General features: G+C 42.8%; 1 protein-coding gene across 3 annotated transcripts in view; it reads right to left on the bottom strand.

The window, feature by feature from the left end:
• The window catches only part of SETBP1 (SET binding protein 1), a 267469-nt gene that overhangs the window by 62234 nt on the left and 178956 nt on the right, over positions 1-26279 (bottom strand). For all 3 annotated transcript variants that reach the window (XM_041423538.1, XM_041423539.1, XM_041423540.1), the window contains one exon: positions 17391-20865. In XM_041423538.1, coding sequence (XP_041279472.1) covers positions 17391-20865 — 3475 coding nt within the window. The remainder of the gene's footprint in view (positions 1-17390; positions 20866-26279) is intronic.

Below are 26279 nucleotides of genomic sequence, written 5' to 3'. Positions count from 1 at the left end.
ATTTCTTGCTAAACATCCAGCTGATTAAAACTTCAAACTGTATTTGACAGACAAAACCAGAAACTGGTCCAAGGAGAGAGACCATGGGTGCACTCCCTATTCCATACTATTTAGAATTTAGTATTCTGTTCAAAATTATTTAGAAATACATAGTAGGCAACTTAACAGCAAAAGATGCAGCAATAGTCCTGTTTCTCTACTACAGTGAAGAGACATAAAGGCAAATACATAGCTGAGAAGACTTCAGGAAATATAATGCATATTTAGCAAATAGTTGAATTATTTGAAACTTAGTTTTGCAACCAGCTAGTGAAAGGACTGTTTGATTTTTTTTTTATCTTTTCCTGACTGTGTAAGATAATCAGAAAGATACAGACTTTTTGGACCTAAGTGGCAGGATGATACCATTTATGTAAACTAGAAGAAGTAAACAGTGCATGAAACTCAGCCAGACAAATTGAAAAAAATGAAAACTGAAGTCAAATGGCCACCTGTAATGCAGCACAAAAAAGAGTTAAACAGCAATTTGATAAATAAACGATGTATTATTTTTTTTGGAGGCCTCTGAAGACTGAATTCTTGCAAACAAGTTTAAAGACAAACTATAGCCAACTCAATGTCCACAGTTTCTTTGGAGCCAGCATGGAACATTTGGCTAGAAAAAAAGCAGTGCCAACTACCCAGTGCAAAGCCTATACTTTAATTTGCAAAAGCAAAAAGCTGTGATTTATACCTCCAAAAGGAAGAAGTTTTAAAAAAGCGATCTAACAGTACATTCTGTGTAGGTTTATTATTTTGCCAACAGTTTGTGGGTTGGATGATGAGGTACGTTCCTGAAGATTACACATCACCATTTTTTTAAACAAACAAAACAGCAGGCAAGATCAAAATTCCCCTAAAGCAGAGGCAGTCCTTGTGAAAGTTCAAGGCTTTCGTGACTCTCCCCCAGCTCCTTAAAAAAAAAAAATGAAATTCATCAACGAAGAGCATTAATCAGCTTTGGCTCTCAGGCAGCATTTTTGCTTCCAGTTGTGGACAATTAGAGGCACAGTGTCAACTGGTCATTAATTAGGTTGTGTAAAGCTTTGTGGATACACACTGCTTTTTGTGACACTAAAAATTTCACATGAAGAATGGGACTGTAACATGTGGACATGTTCCTGGTTTCTTCTCCTTTTAAACCAAACAGTTTGCTAGTTCAGAGGAAAAGGTGCAGAATAAATGGACACTGGAAGTAAGGAGTGTGGTTCCACTGACAAAACCAACAGACAATTGAAAATCAAGTGGAGTCAATGGTGTGTTGTTAATTCATGTGTTCAAACCTGGTAGCATGGCTCAGGGAAGGGCATCTTGGTCTCCACAAATATCAACTGATGAAATTTAAAATTAAGATTTATGACACTATCGCCATCACAAGCTTGTCCAACAGGATTTCTTCTGGATTAATAAACCATCAAAACCACCTTAGTGCTGGTCTTTAGTAGGTGATCCATAAATTTCTTCTTGATAGAGCCTCAAGATATCATTCAAATTTTGACCAGATGTAATGGTTAAAAATGGGATATTGTTTCTCAGAGAGAAATCTTTTTCATGGTCATGACTTCCCCTAGCCACCAAACGCCTGTTCTAAGGCTGCAAATTAAAAGTCCCAATAAATATATTATCATTGTGCAATAAAATAGCTCTGCCAAAAAGACAAAAAACAAAACAAAGCAAAAAAGCATCAGCATATGAAATCCTAAGGGATGTCATTCCTTAGCCTGAAAAATATTGCTTCTTGATGAGAAAAAAGGCAGTCATAAGCTGCACATTGTTAGATTATTCTTCTGGGTTTCTTGGCAGTCAGTCCGGAAAATCTATTTCTTCAGTATAAATATATATATAATCTTAGTTAGAACAACATAAATTAGAGAAGCAAAAAAACCCCAACATAGCAATTCCAGATATCTGTTGTAGTGCTAGGCATAGTCTTCCAAACCCTAAAATGTGTGTGGGACTTAAGAACACCACTACACAATTGCCACTCTCTTCCTGAGATGTGGCTGGCCATTTATAAATCAATTTTGTTTGTAAACTTCATCTCCTTTGGCAATACCAAGCACTGATGGCATTCAGAAAATATACAGGTACTTTTCTCAAGGTTTAACTCAGTATAAATGAAGATGCATCCTTATTAAAATCTCAGCCCTGCTCACAGTTTTTTTCTGCTAAGCCTCATACTTCATGAATCTGCTATAACTCTCCAGTTGGTTTCCATGAGGACTCTCTTCTCTAATGTTTTTTGTTCCTAAAAAGATGGTAATATTTCAGCTTCCGCTTCCTGGGGAAGGATTTTGCAAAAGTATTATAAAGGCAGAAAATACCCCATGAGCTTCCAAAATGTAGGTAGCAAGACTATTTATTATTATGCTGGGAGAAAAACAAAAGGGATATAAAAAGTGATTCACAAGGACAAAAAACCAATCTGTTATTCAGTGGAAGGAGGAAAAGATGCCTTCCATGGACACATCATGGCATTTTATTTCTATCTGTCTTCTCTTCTATATTCTTTGGGTGGGATACCAGATGAGGTAAATGCAGTACAGCTATTATTAGGTTCATCTGAAAGATGGTAATTAAATAAAACAGAAAAGTGTAGCACACCAGGGTGATGTATGCTTCTAGAAATGCATGTGGCTGACCAGTCTTCATGGCATCTTGATTTTTCTTATGTGTTTGAATTTCAGCAACTGCATCTTCTGCCTTCATTTCCTTTCTTCTTCTTTTTTTTTTTTTTTTCCCTATTCAATTTTGTATTGTTTTCTGGGATCTTTTAAACCAATATTATGCCCCACTGACAAATTTTCCTATAGGAATGTGATAGCCATCAAGAGAACAATATCATTTGGATGAAAAAAGACTCCCAAAGGAGTCCCTTAAGAGCTAGAAATTCTATAAACTTCCTACTGAAAGGTAACCCAACTTGTGATTTTGTCTCTTAAAGTAAAATATTAGGGATGCTTTATAGATTTGAAACATTTTTCATTATGAGAAAGAAATGATCACTGTCTTCTTAGGCTATCAATATATATTTGTGAGGCAGCAATAATTCTTCCAGTGAATTTCATGTTCCCATTGAAATGTTTTCACTTTTTTTGAGCAAAGCAAGAATTTCAGAACGACACGATGTGGAGAAGGTCTAAAAATAAAATCTCTTGGCAATTGTGTTAAAATAAGTATTGCCACTAGCTTGATGTAAATAGGAGGAAAACCATTTCCTAAAAATTATTTCTGTTGCCTCTGGGCATAATCACCCAGGTGGAGAAATGGCACCTGCTCTTCTTTAAGTCATTTATCATTTCTGTGGGGGAAAAAAATCTCTGGAGAGCACATCCTTATCTGTAGGGAAGAGGTCAGTACTGCTCTATTCCTGTCTTTGGTATGCCTGCATAGCTATTTGGTTGATGGTGCAATAAGAATTATTGCAAGTAAGAATTATGACACTCATGGACAATGATGCCTTTAAGTCTTGCAATTAGCTGTTTCTTGCTCTGACACCAAACTTCTGGCATTAGACCTCTCTGCACCTTGGTTTATCCACCTGTGAAACGAAGGGATACTGATCTCTCTTGTAAAACTAGTCTGAGATTTACTGCTGAAAGCACCTACCTACAAATTAGGCAGAATATTTAACAGCATATGTAACAAGAGCACAAACTCCACTGGCTTGTAAATTCTCATTTGGGAGAAGCACTCTTGTGACATTCACTCCTGTCTGAGCTTGACTAAAAGTGGTCATTTTACCTGAGACTGACAGAGAGTTTAAAATTTTACTTGGTTTTCAGGACATCTCTTATTCCTTGAATTAGGCACTTTACATTCCCCGGGGGCAAATGTAAATTCTACTTTGAGAATGTCATAAGACAAAAAGACAATAATCACAGAATCATAGAATGACTTTGGTTGGAAGGGACCTTAAAGCTCATCCAGTCCCAGCCCCTGCCCTTCCACTGTCACAGGTTGCTCCAAACCCCATCCAACCTGGCCTTGGACATTTCCAGGGATCCAGAGGCAGCCACAGCTTCTCTGGGATAATTAAAGAAAGTATGATGCTTTCTAGTTACAAAAAGATGTTGGAAAAATGAGTATTCTTCTGTGTGAAGGGTCAATACAAAAGGGCCCTTTATTGGGTCCTGTTTAGTGGAAAGAACACTGCACGAGGGCCAGCCAGCAATGCTGAGATTCCTCTCACACACTGTCAGGAGCAAAAAAAAACAACTGTCAAAACCATGTTACACACAAGAAAAGAGGTGTCCTTGGTGCAAGAGATCTACTGGTAGGATCACTCCAGCCATCTGGATGGACCCCCAGCCACCTCCTCCTGAGGCCATTTCTTCCTGATGACAGTGGAGTGACAGCATCCCCTGGGTGTTCTGTGACATCACCTGCACTTACACAGTTTAGTTACAGATGCTCGCCCTCCTGTCTCTGCCCTGTAGCCTTTACCTGTGTTTCATATAGCAGTGGAAGCCAAGTGCTTGGTGAGTAAGTTTATAATATTTTTTCATTAGGAATTTACATGTAGGTGTAATATGACTGGGAACCTAATGAACTACTTTGTAATTTGATGAGACAGTGTGACCTGCCAAGGGACTTAGCCCAAGGAGTTTTGTGTGCTAATCTGATGCTAAGCACAAGGAGGACTTCAGGGATATCACCTTCTCCTGGGTGCCTTGCCCACTGTTGCAACTGCATGGCTGTAATTAACATCAATCATGCCAGAGAAATGGAAGACCAAAAGCTACCTGGGGGACTACTGTGCTGAGAATGAGAACCTGTGCTAGCCAACACTGTCACTGGGGAGTAATTAGGTCCTCTGCAAATCCTAGTAGGAGTTTCACATCTCCAGCTGGCACATCTTGCTTAAACCTTGAGTATGAGTTGACTGAGGACTCCACTAGAGATGGTTTAATACCGAGAGTTAATGAAAAGGAGAGAGCTGCCAGCACTTTGGACAGCATTCTTGGAGTGAGAATTAATCCCTCTTCCCTGTAATATTTTAACTAGTGTTAAAATCAATACCATCCACATCTTAAGTATTCATGATTCATGATGAATCAGGGGATGTAGCCACCCTGTGCTCTGCTCAGGTAGGGTGTGAAAGTGAAGTAGAAAGTGCCATCAAGTCATTATAGTACACTTGGTTTGTAAACCCCACTTCATTCCCTATGTTTCAAAGCCTTACCGGTATTAATTAATTAAAACCTTGCCACAGCTCTATGAGTTGGGCAAGGGCTATTATCTCATTCCATCAGCCAGTGAATGTGGAGACCCTGAAGGCCACATTGAGACTGTCTGCTTTAGGCACTCAATTTATTCATTGCAACATCTAAAATAAAATAGGTGCTTGGCTCCAGCAGGATGATTCAGATCTCTTAGGGCAGGTGCCTATGCAGGCAAGGCAGTGACAGATGCCTCTGAAGTAGGACCCAAGTGATGTTCACACGTTTCTCCATCAACAGAACAGAGAGCTGTAGGCCTTTCATGGGATGATTTAATGTGGTTACATGCAACCACTCCAGGCATAAGCACTAGGAAGTATTATTCTCACAAGTGTGGCTGGGTAATTGCTTTATTCAAGGCTCAACAGTGTGCAAACCTGCTTATGTGGGAATCAAAATATAAATTCCCCTCTGAAGGGCAAGCACCTGGGCTGTGGGATAAGTGGGAGGAAGCACAAGATAGTAATGATTTGAGCACTTATCCTGAAAATAGAAATGTAGAGATCTAGGCTGTCCAGACCAAGGGCCCAGCACTTCCTATTGCCCCAGCTATTCCAGGAGACAGGTAAGGCTGGAGTGGAGGCACTAAGGTCAACAACTCAACAACCAGCAGTGCAGGATGCAGAAACTAAAGAGACCAACCGAGTAAATAGGGAGGTCTTTTGCTCGTAAAGCTTCTATTGCAGAGCTCTATCAGATAAATGGCATGAGTTGAGTTAACAGGGGAACAGGCCTTCCCTGGTGACCCAGACTTAGCTGCCACTTAGGAATGCCTGGGTGCTTCCACACTGCCAGACTGACATGTCTGGCATGTCTCCTGTATCCTGGTACCCAGGTCCTCCACGTTCTGTAGTTATTAGCTGGCCATTAGGGAGCCATTTTTTTTACATCTGAGAGGAAAGCTGGCATGGCAAAGCTGACCTGTGTGCTGCAGGTTCTGTTCCAGGCACAGCCTGGTCAACCACCACACAGCTTTGTCTCTTTACCTGGTGCAATATTGCAGTGTTAGCCTGAAGCCTCAAACCCCAAAAACCCAGAGCACACAGGAAGCACATGGCTACAGAAAAAAAAATCATTTTGGCATCTGTACTAGGAAACAAACAAACAAATAAAACCCAAACACAAACCCCCAAACCTACAAACCCAGAAATACTTAGAATTTTTGTACCAGGTCTACAGGGAGATGATGTCCAGTGGCGATCAGGACCAAGTGTTGTGCAGTATGGATGATTTGCCAGCTCCAGCTGCTAGCAGCTCTTAGCTGTGTGAACAAAAACCAGCCTGCATCAAGCAGTTCAGAGACATAGACTGTGTTTCTGCTTTGGACCACATAAAGAGTATGAACATGCTCCAAATTTCTCTTGCTGAAGTGTTTTGTGCTAGCTCAATATCCCCTGAAAGTGGTGGATTTGGTCAGATTTTTGCTTAATGAGGTGGGTCCTTTTCCACACCTTTTGAGATATTAGCAGCCTCATACCCACTTGTGAGTCATGATGGACTGTCACAGGCTGTCAGTCACTGAAGATAAATAAAACCATATGCTTTTGTGTTTAAGCTCCTCTCAGGTCTAAAACACACTGTCCAGATTTACATGTAACATTCAGTTTCTCTGGGAGGTAGGTTCCTCTTCAGATGAAACAGACTGAGCCATTCCCTGGGACTTAGACACTTCTAGTTCATTCTCACGGGGACTTAAGTTGACTCATGAATGGTCTAAATCACATTCACTGACTTCTTCAAGCTATGCAGTATCTCAGGAACAGAACTGAGAAAACGACTCATGAGTTCTGAACCTGGGCTTGAGCCTGATTTATTACCATTTTTACCTGCTAGGGGTTTCTTTGATCTCAGCAAGACTCCACTGATTAGCAGCAGAGAAGGAGAATTTGGGTTAATGCATGCTCTACCCAGTCTTTAACATAAGAGTGGCTCCTATTAGCTCTTTAACAGTTTGTCTTTTTGTGCAAGAACTTGCACAGCTGACTTGGCTAAACTTTTAATGGGTGCGCTTCTCATGTGGGAGGAAATGTTAAGCACTGCTTATTGTTACTTAGAATTACACACCCAAATGCCATAACTCCATCCAGAGTTCCCAGGCTACCCTACTATATCACAAATAAGATCTTCCTCACCGCCTAAAGTAATGTCATGATGCAGTGTAGGAGCCAAGGAATGCTGGGTTTGCAAAACACACACATTGCTTCAGATTGCAATGAATTCATTTAAGAGGAGATCAGGCAGCAAACCATTAATTTCAGTGCAATATATTTCCCTGCTCTTCTTGTTTACCGAGATGTTGTCTCAGCAGATCAAATCAATGAAATTACAGCAGTGCACTGACAGCAGCCAATATCTGCCTAGTATCTTGGGGAGGCATCCCTTTATCAACTGCTTCCAGCTTTTGCCTGACACAAACACCTCCACTGTTTTGTCTGTTCTGCTGGAAATAGGAACGTTAAAGTTTTCCAGCGTAACTGGCTGAGTCAGGAGCTCCTGTGGGCAGCCAAGCACAGGCACACATATTGACTGCCCTGCGAGCAGCAAACCCAACCCCACCGTGCCAGAGGAGGTGTGCTGCCCTCCCTGGCTGTGCTGCTGGAGGCCACGTGTAGGGCGTACAAAACTTACACAACTCCACCCTCAGCTGAGGTGGGAAACTTGTTCAAAGTGGTTTTGAGGTTTTGTTAAGAAGCAAAACAGGAAATCTGCACGAATTTGGAGTTTAACTATTTTTTTTAAAACTTGTTGCTCTCCCAGGCTTTTTTTTTTCTTTAATAAAAATTAAATAAATATCTGGATGACAACCTTTCTGCAACTGACTTTGTCCCTAGATTTTTACTGGTGCAGATGAGAATTCAGGCAGCAAAGACACCCTATAGTAGCCCTGGGGTTTTTTTTGTTTTTTTTTTTCTTTCCTTTTTTTTAGCAAACCAAGCAACTCAATGGCTGTGTCAACTTACTTAAGTGCTCTTTATGCCAACTAATCATAGCTGGCACAAAAAACAACGCTGACTATTGCTCCCTTTCCTGCCTACAGTGGGGGCGGGCAAGGCCAGAGACACAGAGCTGTAATGGCAAGTCTGTGCCATCTGGAGAAATTCTGTATCCTCAGCTCAGCTGCTTGGGACTGAATTCCCTCAAAAGATCAGTGAAGAGGACAGCACCAGAGGGGTAAAACCACCAGAATAAGCCTTCCTGAGCCAACAGGCTGACTGACATACCCAGCACCACTACCGCTGCTCAGGGCATTTGGTGCCCCTGTCCCTTCCTTCCTCAACTTTCCCTCTGGTAACAAAAGCTGGTTTAATAGGCTGCAGTAGTGTGAGCCGTCCCCAGCCCTGAGAAAGCTATGGTGAAACCACCAAGTTTCCCCATGAGATGGGGATGGGAATGTTACTAATACTGACCTCAATGTAGGTAGGACCCAATCGCAATAAAAACTGCATCAGCAACATCACAAGCTACTGAGCTTTGTGGTACATTGCTGATTCATATTCTGTGACACTCTGCTGAGCAAACTCTACCCAGGTGTCTCCAAAAGTGTGTTTTCTGTTCTATGTAAGGCTGATTCTGGGTCAGATTCTCTGAGGAGATAGTCTGTTGTCATTCACAAGCAACTGCACTAAGACAAGTCAGTTACTTGGTGTAACTCAAATTGGTTGAGCTGTATTTTGCAGATGGGAGCCCAAACAGCTCCTCACAATTTTCTCTCAGTTTATTTCAGCTGCCTCTGTGCACTGCACAAGGCACAAGCAACATTTTCGCTGCCGCTCCAGCATCACTCTGACGTCAGCACTTTGATTTGATTTTCTGTCACTGTTCTTACAGATTAAATTTCAACCAGTGACCCACAGCTTGATAGCTCATTAGCAAATCCCTTGGAGCCATCCAGTCCTGCCCTTGCTTGACAGTTAACTCTGCACTGCACATACTCCTGAAGCCTCCTGAAGACTGCGCTGCACCATGAGAGAGCTGGAGAAAGGGAAGACTCAGTGCAGCTGCAAAAGCCGATGGGGATCCATGCCCAGGTGCATGTTTTCAATGACAAATCACTAATGATTCTTATTATGAGTCCTTGGGTCTTTTCAAGTCATTGAGGTTGTATAAAAAGTCCTCTATGGACAGCCAAAGATTTTATTTCCCATCCCTCCCCTCAGTCCTTTCTCTCCAGGGGAACTATTCTGACTTCCTTCTTGTTGAGACCTTAAAACAAGACATTCTTTCTCCTTTTCTTGTTCAACATCATTATTACAATCATGCCGACTGAGCCCTTTCAAGTTTTCTCTTGCTGTGACACATGGATATAAAACTCCTGGAAGGCAGTGGGAATGGAGAAGCAGCCTTAAATCATGTTCTGGAGGTCAGAACCCAACTGACTCAGTTTTGCAGCTGAGTGGGTCAGGATGGAGGCTGCTCTGAGTGCATCAGGATCCCTTTCATTGACAGATGCCTTAAGTTCAGATTTTCCTACGCCCAGCTTTGAGTCAGACTGATCAGCAGGTTCATAGCAAAGGTGCAGCCATGGTTCTGTTTTACCTCCTTCATGCATCCAAACAGGCCTCTTGCCTTGCACCTACACTATCAGTGCCAAGAAATAGCATTATGTACAGTCCAGAGCAAAAGCAAACAGGCTTCCCTCTAACTCAAACTGCCGCTTACACAAGTACCCAGGCTGGCACTATCAAAGTCTTAACAGACCCACTCCCTCGAAAAGACCCACTGGTAAGTTAAGAAAATCTTAAAAGTGTTGAACCAAGGCTATTATCAGCACCTGGCAGGTTGAACACAGACAGAATGACCCTGGCATGCCCAGTGTCCTGCTCTGGTGTGCCACTGTGGATGGAACTTTCCAGCCTCACACTGTCCTTTTGCCTCAGCAGATACTCCACTCCTGAAGTCAACCTCCCTAATTTCAATGGGGAGACGCTTGATTTATGCTGGGCTGAGATGAGAATCTGGCCGTGGTTCTTTATCGCCTTTTAAAGCCAAGAGCCCAGCAGAGGCCAATTGTGTCTGACGTGAAGCAGCTGCACACCCAACGTGGAATCTGCACAACTTCATAAACTAGCAGTGGTCTGAATAAAAACTTCAAACAAGATGTTCTGGCATTGGCCAGAGAGAGTGAAGATAAATAGCTGGGAGACTCCAAGTTGTGAAGGAAGAACTGCTTGACTGTTGGACAGAGAGCAAAGTAAGAAGCAGAAATTAGGCAGGGTGCTGGGAGTCTTGTAACACTCCCAAAAAGCAAAAGGGTCACAGAATTTAATTTGATTAATTCATCGCTGGTCTAAAGGACTTTGTACTGAGCCTCAGGCAGTGCAATAAACATACAATCATTAAGAGAGGAAATAAAAGTTAGGTTAGGTGATAAATAGTCCTGCTTCCTCTCCCACTCCAGCTTCCCTCCTGTTTCTTCTCTCCTTGGTCAGTGCAGACACTGGAAGCAACACAGTAAATCAAGAGGTAGCCTTAAAAACAACAACAACAAAGACAAAACTCACTGTATTTAAATTGCCATAGTCAAAACACTTTCAAGGAAAGCTTTGCTTCACTTTCCCCATCAGCAGCATGCCCCTTTAGGATAGACCGTGGGCAGAAAGGAGCAGCAGTTGTGCTGGCTTCTCTCCTCTCCAGAAGACTGATAGAATACTTAGTGGAAAACAAGGACATTTATTCTAAAGGGGCAGATAATGCTTCTGGAAGTTGTTTCAGTAGTTTGGGTTTGCTTGGTTTCTTTGCTTTCCTAAACATTCAGGGTCCTAAACAGCTGTTTTGATGAATGTAACTATTTACAAATAATGTTTTGGGTTTTTTTTTTTTTTTTTTGTTTTTTTTTTTTTTTTAAAGCTCTGATGGTAACTTTTATGGGCCAGATGGCACAAACACTCACCCTGTAACTGTACAGGGTCCCTCACCAAGGGACACACTGTGAGGAAAAAACCCTACTAAAACTGGGGCTTGGAAAACTTTTGCAGCTGCTGGAAGCTCTGTAGGAGCCTGAGGTGTCTGAGGAAACCCCAGCAGAGGCAGAGCTGGGGAAGGGGAGGGTGACTGATAGCCCATACACCCTCAGTCAGTGAAGCTCTTCCCTGGCTCATCTCCCCTCCACTTCAAGCACTGGCATGGGTCTAACGCTGCATTCACTGGGCACTGGTGAGTATCAGAGCTCACTGTGGCACTCTGTGGCAGGGAACTGCTTTTATCCCCTTGACTCACTCCAACACTGAGGTTAACTGCAATTAGGACATTTTTTTCTGCAGTTACATGAGAAAACTAAGACATGGAAGATGGGCCTGAAAATCCTAAACCATACACTAATCTTGTCTCTGAATTTATGCACGCAGTGCCGTACAAAACACAGGCCATGTTGAGTCAAATCTTTGCTATTGAAGAAATCCAGGTGACTTATTTATGTGTTTTCCTGGATATCTATTCAACTTCCTGCATCACAAGATATTCACTTCTCCTCTCTTGTTTCAGTGTGCAAAGGTTTATCCACAAGTATATATGCAAGACCCAGCCAGAAACAGGCATTTTTTTAATGTCTTTAAGCTGGTCAGGAGAGAGAATGTTCATCACACATGATGTTCATACAAACACAGAAGCATTGAAGCTGGAGAAAGCCCCTAAGATCACCAGGTCCAATCATTCCCCCAGCCCTGACAAGGCCCATCACTAAATCACCACTTTTGCACGTTTTTGGACACTTCCAGGGACAATGACTCCACCACTTCACTCGGCAGCCTGTTCTAATTCTTAAAAACATTTTCAGTGAAGAAGTTTTCTTCATATATATATCCAATCTAAACATCCTCTGAAGCAACTTGAGGCCATTTCCTCTCTTCCTATTGTTTGTTACCTGAGAGGAAAATGACCCCCACCTGGCTGTCCCTCCTGTCAGGGAGTTGTGGAGAGCCTAAAGCTCTCCCTTGAGCTTCCCTTTCTCCAGGCTGAGACCCCCCCCCACATCTTCCTCAGCCCCTCCTCATCAGACTTGTCCTCCAGACACTTCTCCAGGTCTGTTGCCTTTCTCTGGACTTTCTCCAGCACCTCAACACCCTTCTTGCCACGAGGGACCCAAAACAGTGGGTCAAACTGCATGGTCCTGCTGTTTCCACTCTCACTGAAATAGTGCATTCACTGAAGAATAATGAACCAACATTGTGATTCCAGGCCTATGTAAAGTAATAGATTACTTGTGGAAGGTATTATCATATGAAAAATCAGCAAAGTTTAATTAAGAAGGCAATTGGCTGACACTCTTTACCTACATCTGCCACATACATTTAGAACAAATATGCTTATCCACTACTGAGATACTGATCCCTTCTCAGTGTAAAACTGTGACTGATCAGGGCTAAAGCTGATACTGATTCCTTCATGGGTGAAATCAGCCCTGTACAAAACACATGAGGAGGAAAGGTCAAGTCAGAAATTCAAGCCAGAACAAATTTAGTAAATAGCACTGCTGGAGAATGAGGGGGGAAAGTCTGGGAGGCTTGTAGGTAAGTTAAGCATTAATTTATAAAGCATATTTTTCATGCTAGCTATCCAGCATTCAGAGACTGATGATTACTGCTTTCCTAATAGCTGCATATGATTAACTTTATATTCCTTATGCATGGTGTCTGTGCTGTATCTGATAAAACCAATGCACTTCCTAGCTGATCTTTGAGCCGTGATATCCAACATGCAAGCAAGGCAATCTTTGTTCACATAATAATTGTTTAAAAAAAAAAAAACAGGAGGCATAAATAGTGTGACAGTAAGGTAGCACAGACCTTGATTAGTCTCACGACAAAGAAAAGCAGAAATGAAGCCCTGCATATAGCAACTTTCAACCTCTGCTTCACCTCCAGCTACATCCTGGCCTGCAGTGATTGTAACTAGGACATAATCTGTCAGGTTGTGCATGCAAATTGCCATCTTATCCATGCATCTTAAAAAGTTAAATGTGCTTTTCCTCATTATTCCACCTGAGGAAAAAGGTAAGAGACAAACAATCTTGCCTTTTTTTTTTTTTTTTTTTTTTTTTTTCTGTGGGATGAGGCATTGAGGCTGCTCCTGAGCAATGGAAGTCTCTTCTCCAGCATCATGAAACAGGCAGACACATGACAAGGAGATGTGGAGTTTGCCACGAGGGCCTCTTTAAAACAGCTCTACTCTCAGTCTCCCCAGCCCAGCTGCAGCACCAATCTGTGACCTCTCCCTGGGTCCCTCACCTGGGGCTTCAGTAACTCCTGAAAAGCAGATGAAAGGCTCAGCCATCCAGCTGTGCACAGTGCCTCAGGTCACACAGTGCCAGAGGGACTCCAAGACTGTTTTTCAAGCGTTTTGAGGTGTACCTCTGACTGGGGGATGGAAGGAGTCAACCGAGCCAATGCTTGGTGCACACAGCTTAACAGCTCAGTCTAGGATGTGCCCAAGCATCTGTGGCAAGGCAGGATCTGAAACACTTTCTGCTCTATTCTTGCCTGTAGGCTGGGCTAATGCCACTGGAATAGTCTTCAGCTAAATAGAAAAGCACTGTTAAATTAGTTTTGATTAATTAGTCTTTCTAACTGCAGGACTGTTGGATGAGCACAAGAAAAAATTATATGCTAAAATAATTTTAGCAAAAATAACAGTTTCAGAATAAGGCACCAGGATGCAACAGTACATGAGGAGTGGGTGGGAAGAATTATTAACTTGCTATTATGGAAGGAAGCAACACCATCTTCTCCAGAACAATGGTGTGGAAGCAGGCCACTGGGAAATTAGCCACATGCACTATCACTGCACATTTAGCACAAAGTGGTCCCAGCAGATGTACAGATGTACATTGGCTCAAAGCTCACGAGGTCTCTACTAAAGAATGGCCAGTGATAGTCCAGGTTGGAGCAGGATAAGAAGTGGACTTTTGTTGTGACCAACCAGTGTAACTGGTGACACTCCCTTAATGGGTCCATTCACTTTGGGCACAGATTTGTACATCAAATTCCAGAACCGTGGAATAGTTTGGTTGGAAGGGACCTTTAAAAGTAATTTATTTCCAAATCTCCTGGGCTGAGCTGGGACACCTTCCACTAGCACAAGTACTGAAACTTCAACCCAGTCCATGAACAATTCCAGGAATGGGTCATCCATAATTTCTCTGGGAGACCTGTGCCAGGCACCCTTCTTGAGCCAGGACTGCAGCCAGCTTCTCCAAAAGGCATGAAGGACAATTCTTCCCTTTATGGCCTATATCCTTCTAGACAGTAAAATCATACCTAGGCTTAAAGATCATACAACAGGACAGTTTTCTACCATAAGCAGGACCACTATTTATCACCAAGGAACACCAGATTTCTCAGAAATGGCTAAGTGCTGTGACAACAGAGAAAAAACCATAAATTATTGACAGTGCAATGGTACCTGCAGCTGCACACCACACTGAAACAAATTGCAGTGCCTGAATCACCAAAAAGCCATAAATGGTTCTCTCATCCTTCTCATCACAGATATATCTACTGAGTGTGGGTAGCTTTTGCTACATATTTTATCTCCAGAAGAATGCAATGAAGTTGCAAATGGCACTACTGAGCACACCAAAATGCCACTGCAGCAGAGATAACACTGAAATTGTGATATAAATCTAATTTCAGCTTTCATCAGAATATTCAGGATGCCTCCTCTTATCTCTGTTATATATTATTTTTAACTTGTGAAAGATGATAAATACTGAAAGGAAAGAGCAATCAGGTTATGGAAGTTGCCTCCTGGGACAGACATATATGTCCCCATAGGGCTTTTTTTTTTTTTTCTTTTACCTTATATTTCTCTGATTAGTCAATCTCCTCAGGGAAATGCAAGGTTAGTTAGGAGGAAGAAGGTGAAGGTTATCATGGAAGAGAGCAATCCTCCCTCTGTGGGAACTGGTTAAATAGTTATGGCTAGACTCAAGTGCAGACCTCTGCTGGGAATCCCAGAGAAGGTCAAAGGCAGAGAGGAAAAAAGCTGCACTGAGATCTTAGGCATTCAAAAGCAGACAGATGTTTCTAGGCTTTAATGAGCAGTCTTGGCTCCAGGCCTTTCTTGGCAGAGCTGTTTAGTTTTAGTATTTTTCCTTGTAGTGCAAGGTATGGCTCTGGTTATCTGGCTCTGCTTAGCTAACTGCTGATGATTTTTCCATCTAAATAATAGCATGACAATGAAGAAATAGATTAATAATCTGAGAGTGATGGATTAGGTCATAGGGAATGCTGTGCGCCTGTAATCACGGAGAGCAAAAACTAAATAAAAATAATAATTTCAGTTTAAACAAGAGCTAGTTTAAAAAGTTTAAACTGCAAATCTTATGGCACTCCCATAACAAGTTCTAGCCCTCCATCTTATACATTTATTGTCATGGGGAATAAACTGAAGGAAAATAACATAAAATCGACTTTTTCTTTACTAATTCCATCTTCAAATCAGTCTGGTGGGGATCATGCCCCTACTTTGGAAACTAATTTGAGTTCAACACTGTTGGGAATTTTGACAGTTTGCTATGCTTTAGTGAAATATATTGAAAATTACAGATTTAGCAAACATCTTCTGTTCAAAGAGCAAAAAGGCTACAAATGCAAAGGCTGTGAACAAACTGTGAAAAATGTGAACTTCCATTAAAAAAAAAAAAAGAAAAATAAGCTTGTTAAACACTTTGAAGCCTTTTAATCCTATGTGCCAGAACCCAACTTCCTTAATGAAATAGCCACTGCAGCATTTGGTGGAGAATACCTTTGTTCCTTGTCAGGCATGTTGCAACTCTGATGTTCAGAGACTTATTTAAATCTCCTTTCCTATATTTTTGGATGTATCATTTTTTGATGTTACAACTGGTCTAATATAATGTGATATCATGAATGGGAATGTTTTCTTGGGGTAATCTGTCATTTCAGACCGCTTTTCACTACTGTATTTCAGATTCTGGTTTCGGTGAAGGAATTGGAAATGTTTAGGTGGCTTAAGCATGAGCATCTTTGAAACTCGTACACTGGCAAATACAAATTCTCTACTCCTGTGTTCTCAGTTAATTTTCTTTTAATTTTGAAGGCTATCAGCTACTTCTCTTTGAAGCTCTTTTTTAGCACATCAGAATCTCATCCACTGCCGGCTGGTTCAGAAAAGCTCACCCCTTTCCAGAGCTAAGTGTGAAATCTGCTTTGTGATAAATATCTGATGGTGTAGAAGCACTGGGCTTGCTCCCAAGCTAAATTCATTTGTAATGCACCAAAACACCTGCCTCTGTGTCATCACAAAAGCAGCTCCCTATTGTAAAGTACAATTCAGTCTCTCAGACAAGACTCAGATTCCCTTTTTCCCCACTCTGCAGGAGAGGAACAGATGTCCTTAGCAGCTGAAAGGAGCTTCCTCCCTCTTCATCTACCCAGCTTATATTTCCAAGTCATGAGACCTAAAACTCTTCAGAGTTCATTGGAGAGGGTTTGTTTCCATGACACCAGTCCCTTCCCACAGCCACTCAATGCTCAGGATATTTATTTTACATGACACCTGCAGACTGGAAGTGACAGATTTACATTAGGGGTGAACCCAAGATCTCCAAATCGTCAGCCCAGCAATCACCATGGTGGATGCCTCTGGATCAGCAGTAGAACACATTAATGGGACACAGACACAGCTTCACACCTTCCCACCTGTCTGGTCCACCCATCAACAAATGGGTTTTGATTGCTTTACGGGCCAGAGCAGAGACTCTCTGTTCTTATCCCAATTGCTGGACAGTGACTTTGATCATGTGATGTTAGACACTGACTAGAGGGATGACCACCTTGCCAACAAGTATTAAAATTGCTGCTGTTGCAGAATGCAATGGTCAGATTTTAAGAAGAAGTGCAACAAGCAATCAGTGATAGGTGAAGCAGGACAAATATTTATAAAAGTGCTGTGTAACAACTTGAAGACTTGTAAAACTTTGGGCTTAAGATGTGACCAACTTTCTTGTTGATCTCTCCTAAGTTTGGATGAAGAATGACAATCAGTTACAAAAGCCAGAGAAGTAATTAACTCATAAATGTATTTGCTGTAAATGGTGAGTCCCTTTTTGTTCAGCATTGAAATTTAAGGACAGTAAATAGTCAAAGTAAAATAGAATAAAACAAAGACTACCTGAAGAGGCTGAAGAATCAAAAGTACTTCTGTCCTTCCTATTAGTCTTGAAGGGCTGAATGTCCTTTTCCCTGTAAGTTCCAAAGCCTTCAAAGCTTCTTCTTTTATTCCCACTTGCATCATTGTCCCGCTTCTCACTTGAGGAATTTATTTCACCAAACATGTCCAGGGACTCTGACCTTCCATTACTCTCAGTATTACCAGAGTATCTCTTTGTGCAAGAGTCAATGGGATCACTGCTTGAGTCACTTTTATCTTTACTCTGTGACCACTGCTGGGCATCAGAAAGTGATAGCGTAGACAGCGTATCCACTTCAAAGTTACTCTTTGAGCCTTTGTGCCCGGTTTCACAATGCTGGTGCTTCTGCTTCTCCTTGTGCTTGCTCTTCTCGTTGAGCAAGGACAGGTCTTTGTCTGAGCCACTCAGCCTCTCGTTGATGGTGTGGCTGGAGAAGCCAGTGGACTTGCTAGCAAAGAGACCACTCAGATCTTCGTGAGTCCCCAATATCCGCTCATCCTTATGCTTGTGCTTATGTTTGTGTTTCCTTTTGTGAAGTCGGCCACTTGAAAGGCTTGCTCCTCCAACCTTTGGAGGAGCCAAAGAGGACTGCATGTCTCCAAGGCCCATTCCCACAGGGGTTTGTAGGTGCACTCCGTGTTTTGCTTTGTGTTTGGCAGTGGTGGACATCTTCATATGAGAGCTTGCATGGAATTGGGGTGGGGGCACGGTAGGTCTCATAAATGGGGAAGCCGCTCCAAGCGTGTGAGACAGGTACAAAGGAGCTGGATACTGACCGTAGTAACCAAGATTCATCATAGGCATTGATGTGTAAGGCATTCCATAGGGTGCATAGTAACTCCCACTGGGAATAGGGTAACCGAACCCTTGTAAAAAAGGCACCTTTGTCATGGTGTCATTGGTTTTGGCAGGTCTACCACGCTTCTTCTTAGACTTCATATCAGAGGTCCTGCGAAGATAGAGCAATGGGTCATACTGGATATATGGCACAGGGTAGTAGTGATCAAAATTAATCCTGAAGATGCTGGGATATGGATTTTCATGATAAAATGTATAACTTCTATGGGAAATCCTGAACACTTGAAACTTATTGATGAGTTCCTCAAGGTCTGCCAGAAACTGGAGGTCATCTCTGTTCTGCAGGCTTTTCCTTTTCCTCTTGTGCTTTGGCTTTTTAATACTTTCATGAGAGAGAAAGTTATCCACAATGAGATGCTTCTGCCGGTGACCATGCCTGTTCTTTGTGCTGGTGTCAGATGGGATAGCCTCTGGATTGTCCAGGGTGCAGAAATCAAAGGAGTATCTCCGGCGGGATTCTGAGCTTTTCTCGGCTTGGTCAGAGGTACTGTTGTTGTCTGTACCTATCCCACTGTCACTCGGTATGGTTTCCTCGCTGTGAGACTCGCTCACTGGCGACAGCGTGACTTCTTTCAGAGAACCTATTTCACAGAGGTGAGAAGGTGAGTTAGCCATTAGCCTGGGTGGAGACAGCTTCCAAGTTCCACTGTGCATTCCTTTCTGGGTTTTTGTAGGAAGAGCACTGATAGGTTGAAGATTTGGCATAGTTTTTAACTCTGAAAAATTAGTTTCAGTGCTTGCAGGGCTGAGGTTGCCGTTGATCCCCACTAATTGTGTTGAAAGCGGATGAATAGCTGCTGGTGACGATGCCACAAGTGACTGCAGGTTGGAAGGCACTGCTGGGTTTTCTGGCTGGCTGGAAACAGGCCTTGAGTGCTTGATGGCTGTCTTAGGTTCTTCCGTCTGAGGCTGCAGCTCTGCCCTTGGCTTTCTGCCCCGTTTTTTACCAATGTAGATAGTCCCCCTCTTGCTGACATTGATCTGCTTCCCTAGCCTGGCATCAATGGTGGTTGGCCCAGCACTAGATGGTGGCTGGACTTTTGCTTTCAGAGCTATGCTGCTGGAGCAGGAGGACAAGATCTGATTGAGAATGTTCTTCCTCTTGAGGGTTTTCATTTTATTAATGGTCTTGATGGTCTTCTTATCCAAGACCCCAAGTTTCCCGACCTTTTTGTGAAATTTGAGTTCACTGATGGACTTGTCCTCTCCTGGAACCATCTGGGCAAACTTGGCCAGATTCCTTCTCCTCTTCCTTTTCTTTGTTCCTGGAAATTCACGATTGATTGGGCTCACTGGGCTGGTGGAGGTCCCCTCATGAATGGTTTCAACAGTGAGCAAAGGCTGTTTCTTTGGTCGTCCTCTTTTTTTCTTGACAGGTGTGATCACAGTAAGACTGTCTGTATTGGTATACAGAGGGCTGGATGGTGTGATGGGATAGGCTGAAGGAGGCTCCACCATCAGCTTCTCAGACGTCGTCAGGGAGGTTTCCCGAAGAATAGATTTAGGTTTGCTGCAGGTCCACCGACGCTTAGCTGCATGTTTGGGGTGCTGGATGTCAGGTAATTTGCCAGCTGTGGAAAGATTGGTGGGTAGGAGAGTGGATGTCACAGGTAGAGGTTTTCTGGGTCGGGCAGCACTGTTGGGGGATGCTTTGTCTGTGAAAACACCACTGTCAATTGCTACTAAGGGGGACTCATTTTCAATCACTTTCCCTGGCTTTGTGGCTCGAAGATCTTTTTTACTCCCCTCTGGTTGAGAGCTGGTCCTGTTTGCCATTTCACTGCTCAAAGCAAGCACAGAAGGCAGGCTTTTCTCCTGGATAGTTTTCTCTATGGAGGATTTAATGGATTGCCTCTTTTTCCTTTTGTGGCCAGACACATCTGTTGTCGGAGACTTTATTGGGATAGTAATTCGTACGTGATTGGTGTCACTTTCACAAGTGCTGGCAGAAACGGGATTCTGCTTCGAGGGTGACATATCCAACATGCTGTCCATCGAGTAAGACTCCTTTTTCCCTTCCATGCCATCATGGGATTTGCTGTCAAATGCTTTCTGAGCGCTCTTTACCCACTCCATATCTGTGGTTTGGATGGTTTGGCTCATCAAGTCCTTTTTGCTGGACTTCTTCTTCGTACTTCCAGCGGGCTGATCGGGGGCCTCCAGCTGCACAGCTCCCTCTTGATCTCCAAGAGGCAAAAGCCCATTGCACTCGGAGGCACTGCTCGGATGGGCGGTCGTGCTGATGCTGCTGGGTGACGGAACGGTGCTGCAAATCGCCAGCTCTTTACTACTGACTGACAGTTGCCCCCACGAGCTGCTGCTGCTGCTGCTGCAGGACTTCTTGGCCTGGGATTTGCTGTAGGAAACTCCTGGCTCCAGGGCAGAGAGCTTGGTGGCACTAATTGCTTCTCTGCTGGGCTCTGTGTTGATGAAGCAGCTCTGAGAAGCGGGTCCAGTGTCGGAGCTCGCTGACCAGTCAGTGTGGTGCTGGTTGCTACTTTTCTGCTGGTGTTTTGATTTTAAGGTGTCACTGGTGAAGTCTTGTTGGAGGCCCGGATCATAGTGCAGAGCAGAATGTTTTTGTGGCCTGTCATAAACCTGGAAGGGAGCAGAAAATAAACAGGAAAAAATAAAATTAGTTTAGCAGCCCATTCATAACCACTGGTTGCAGATGTTTATTTATGCAGTGAATAACAACAATGACTTTGTAAGAGTTAGGAACCTTTATAAAATCTTCCTATACTTGAGCCAAATTTGCATTTAGATTTCATGCACAGTAAACAAGTTTTGTTTGGTTTCCTTACTCTAAAAACAGTGGAAATATTTCTATAAATGCAAAATTGCTAAGGGAACATATTCTATTGATTTTTAATTTAAAACACAAGTGCAATATCCCCTTTCAATGGATGAATGGTGCAACTCAGCCTCCTGGTGAGAATGCCTTTTTCCTGAAAAATAATCACACACAGAACTTGAGGCTCAACAGCAGCAATTAAACTCATTATTGTAAACAAGAAAACTGAAAAATTATCTTGGAAGTTGTAACAAACAAGAGGAAAACCCATGGGTCCACTTCCCTATGAAGGCAGATTCTGCAAAGATTTACTTGAATTTCCACATGGAAGCCATCCCTGAATACTTAGTGCTTAAAATCATATGCATAGCGTCAAGTGTGTGAGGCACACTTGGCAGGTTCAAGATTTGCATTACTCCCTTTCCATTTTAAAACTCTGCTATTTGCAATGTTGGTGAGAGATATTTTCAACATGATTTCTACTCTGACAGGAGCGCTTCAAGCCGCAGAGGTTACAGCAAGGGCAGAATTATGCTGAAGACTTGTACAGAGCAAAAGAAACTCTACTGTTTTTCTCTTGGTGGGCCTCCAGCTAAAAAAAAATTGTTTACTTCAGCTGTAACTTTTTCCTTTTAAAGCAAAAGTATCTATCTATTTGTTTTTTACTTTCTTTGGTTGATCTGTTTTGGGTTTGGTTTTTTTTTTGATTTTGCAGCTTTATTTTGTAAAGCTCTGGGTCAGACTGTACAACTGCTTTTGTACAAACTACTGACACTGTTGTGAATGTCAAATAAATGATGAGACTGAAAATAAAAACAGAACCAAGGAAAGAAAAGTAGGTAATAAACACTGTGTGTCCTGTGTTCCTACAAACACCCCATTACAATTAAGCTTCTATCAGCAGCCCATTAGATCTCCCTTTGGGGTGTTTGCAACACAAATTTTGGGGCAAGCAGGCAAAAGGGAATAAGAGGGCTCTGAGTTGGGAAAATTAGGCATCCCTAGTTCTGAGCAACTTCAGTGAAGTTTGAAAAGACAACCCCAAGCCCATGGCACATTATTTAGTGGCCACTAAACATGCACATTATTGACAAATTGATGCTGTGCTATCTTTCATGCCCATATAAATATAGACATGTGGCTTTTCTGGAATAGGCAATAATGATGAAGTTGCTCTGGTCCATTGTCTGAGCAGCAGTCAGGGAGTCTTAAATCCTGTGGCTAGTTCAGCTGTCACACACATGGACCAGCCATGCTCAGGGAAAACAGAGATTTCCAGGAATTGTGGAGTGAGAGAACGAAAGCATGCAGCTGTGGTGGAGCAGCAGATGTCGTGGGTGAGTGACACCCGGTTTCCTCAGCCTGAGAAAAGAGCTGAAAGCATAAACAGCCCTTGGGGAATGAATCCTTCTCATCCTCTTCCTCACAGTGGCCTCCCATACATGAGCCCTGCAGTACACAGAGCTGAAAGCATAAACAGCCCTTGGGGAATGAATCCTTCTCCTCCTCTTCCTCACAGTGGCTCCCATACATGAGCCCTGCAGCACAAAGAGGACACAACCCACACTGATGCCCTCCTCCAGAAAAGGGGGCCCATCCACATCCATATCTTGGGATGGGTCCAGGGAGGGGAAACCAGCAGCACCAGCACTGCAGTTTTGCAGCTGGTTTTATTTTAATTATTTTAAACTGATCCCATAGCTCCTGAGATCCATTTTGCTTGGGCCACTTGGGCTTCTCCTGCTGCCCAGCCATGGGGCTGTGTGTCCTGGCACAAGGAGATGGGCAGGCCATCCCCTGGTGATATCCCAGTGAGAGATGGCTGTGCTTCACTCCAGCCTCACATAAAACTTCATCTTCCCAAGGTACCACAACTCATGATGGGCAGAAGCCCTGGAAGTGCTGGGCTGAGGCCTCTCTGGGGCCCCAGCACCCACACTGAGGCAGGGCCGGTTCCTGAACAGATCCCAGCCTGCTGGCTGCAGCCAAACCAGCTTCTTACACCGTTACTTCCAAGTGCTGAGCTGTGAAACTAAATGACCTGAAACATTTTATTTGGGAGAGAAAAGGGGAAAAAAAGATAAAAATAAGAAGGAGGGTTACAGCAGGGGACAGAAACATCGCACTCCGGCAACATCCTATTCCTCCCATATCTATCACACACATGGAGATCCAGAAGGAGCAATAATCTCTGACCTGTACTTTAAGGCAGTTAATAAGGGCTCAGAATGGAGAGGCCAGCTATAGATCAGTGATGAATGCTGATATATGGCTTGGCTCTTCCAGCCTCATTTCTTTGGCCTGTACATTACACAGTGATGATGCAACTCCCAGCACACCCCTAATGACAGCCCTGTCATTGCTCCAGCAGCACAGGCCACCACCACATCCATCTTAAAATTCATGAGGAAGATATGCCTATGTCATCAAAGGTGCCAGCTCTGGAGGCATTTAATCAAGCAGATAAGCACTCCAATTTCAACAGGCCTTCAAAAAATGACCGGTCTGCAGGATCAGGGGACTCCATTTCCTAAGCAGGATGTCAGAACTATATATCTGCCCAAGCACATTACAGTCCGCTGGGTTTCCTCATGAAACTTCTTCCAGCATAACATTTATTGGCTCTACCTTGCCAGACACATCCATACCACCCAAAAATAATTCCTCTGCAGCACAGTAAGTAGAGACAATTTGGCTGCAGCAGGTTGGGTTTCAGTGGCTGAAATGGATATGTGGGGGCTGTTTACCTAAAAGCACTACTAAATCAGTTGAAAGTAGTGTGGCCAAGTGTATTTTTTTCCCTATTTTTTCATCTGGGTTGCTGCTTGATCCCATTGGTCCTAACGCTTAGGCTGCAATTTTCCCTGCTGTGTGAGCACCATCCCAAAAAGCCAATAAGACCTAGCTCAGCTAAGCCAAGACTCTGCTAAGCTGATAGAGATGTCAGGTGTCAGACCTGTCAGGATAGTGAGGGAATCTTAAGAAACTGATATCTTGATACCTTTCACCCTAATTCTTTTCTTTATTTGTCAGTAAGTATGTAATATACTCCAGCTCCATGGGGCTGTTGGCTCAAATAGAGTTCCTATGGCAGCCAGCCGAGACCAGCATCAAGAATAGTGGGCTATCCTAACAGAAGGATTTATCTGTATTTACTTTTTGGTTTATAAGACCCTAAAAATGCTTCAAACTTCAGCGCTGGCCTCTGTTTGTCATTTGTTCTTTCATTAAATGGGATTTTCTTCCACAGCCAACTATTATGCACTGAGAGTCTGCTCCTTCTTCTTTTGTGGAAGTAGAAGTGTAAATTAACTCATGTAATTTTACTACAACTCAGCATACTTGGTGGATATTTCTCTTCCTATATAGTTTACTGGATGTTTTTAATAGGTTAAGTAATCCCAACTTTCCTGTAAAGAAAACAAAATACACAAAAAGAAGATGATGGCTTTTGTAACTGCAAAAAGGCTGGAGCAACCTGATCCAGCACATCTAAACCTTAGACTACAAGAATAATATTACAATCCTCTTATTAGTAGAATAAGATTAGAATCCTCTTATTAGTAGAATAAGATTTGAATGACAAACTCGCGAGTTTCAGCGCTGGCAGTGGTGGGCCTGGATAGCAGGAGAGATCCCATACACTGGTGATCACGGGTCACAGACAAGAAGAGGTTTTATGCTGTGTGTTTTATGCTGTCCCTCCAGGCCTGTGCAACCCTGTGCCTGCAGACGTGATTAGTGCCCAAAACAGTTTTATTCTGGTGTGCAGCCCTTGCAGCTGAGGAGAGGATGCTGTACCAGTCTCAGGAGCAGCACCCTACTCTGCAAGTGGTACCCAGCAGCAGAATCTATCCCCTAGGGACTCTTTCAGGATGCATACTCGTTCTTGTGACTGAGCTTCCATCTAAATCCACATGCTGCTTCCAATCCAAATGCAAAAACTGGGGGGAGATGACAACAAAATCAATGGCCTGGTAATATAATAACAGTGATTATAAAAAAAATTCCAAATTTTAAAAAATAAAACTTTAAGAAAAATTATGATAAAGTATACATTTAGAAAACTCAATGCCTGAAAAAAAAAATCTGAGTGCTTAAAGGGATGGTTCCCTCCTACTCCAAATGCACCTTTTTTAGGAGGTAACACACATAAAGCTTGTCAAGAATCTGGCTTGCAAATCAAAGTTAATACTACAACGCCCCCTCTTTAAATCATTCGCAGATCCATCTGTGTAATGGCTCCTCAAGTGTAATTCCCTATTAAGAGGCTTTATCTGGAGAGATAAGCAGCTGGTTCCCATGTCACTAATTGCTGTCTGCTGTGATTTTAAAACATCTGCACCATTGTGCTCTTCATTTTCATATTCTAATCACCCTGAAACTTGAAAAAGGTACATCATTGATTGTTTCTGTGGGTTAATTAGTACACAGTCTCCTTGTAGAGACAATTTAAAGGCAGTCAGAACCTCAATCAGCAAGTTTGTTTTAAAAATTAATAACATCAGGAGCGTCTGTGGGGATTGGCATCCACAGTGACACATCAGTGTGCTCTGAGGACATACCATCTTTTGTTATCATCTTCACAGGGATGGAAACAAATTGGAAAAAAAAAAAAAAAAAAGAAAAAGAAGAAAGAAAAGAAGAGGAAAGTCTTCCCTAAACACATAATGTCGTTTAAACAGGGTATTGGGAAGTGCTTTCTTTTATCTCAGGGCCACCCCTGCGTCACCAGCAAGAGCAAATCTCAACAAATCAAAACAACACATAAGACCTCTGTGTGGTCTAGGAATTTGTAAGCATTTTTTGGCATCAATTTTGCCACCTGGCAGCTGGCATCTCATTGGAAATCCATAAATCCATGGGGTGAAGCTGTGTTGTATGGGGGCACTTGCTCTGCTTTTCCTCCTGAGCTGGAAAGGTGTGGGATGCCCAGGTGCTGTTTCCAAACCATGCAGAGGAGGGTTTTGGCTCAGGCACAGCAGTTTGCTGTGGCAGAGATGCTTCATGCAGAGTGGACCTTCCTTGTACCCAGCCAGCTCAGAAGGAAGGCAGGCCTGAATTCAGAGCTGCCTAACTTGGGTTTATACCCAAAAGTACTTCAGCCAATCCTTATAACAGAACTTTGGTGTCTAGCAAACTGTCAGCCTGAGATGTTCCAGGCTGAATGAATAAATCTGCAGTCACTGACTGAAAATGCAATTGGCATTCTGAAAAA

Source organism: Onychostruthus taczanowskii, unplaced genomic scaffold (genome assembly GCF_017590055.1).
Source record: "Onychostruthus taczanowskii isolate IOZ18803 unplaced genomic scaffold, ASM1759005v1 scaffold79, whole genome shotgun sequence".
NCBI classification, from domain to species: Eukaryota; Metazoa; Chordata; class Aves; order Passeriformes; family Passeridae; genus Onychostruthus; species Onychostruthus taczanowskii.
The sequence above is the reverse complement of the archived record's forward strand: the minus strand, read 5'-3'. Positions and strand labels throughout refer to the sequence as shown.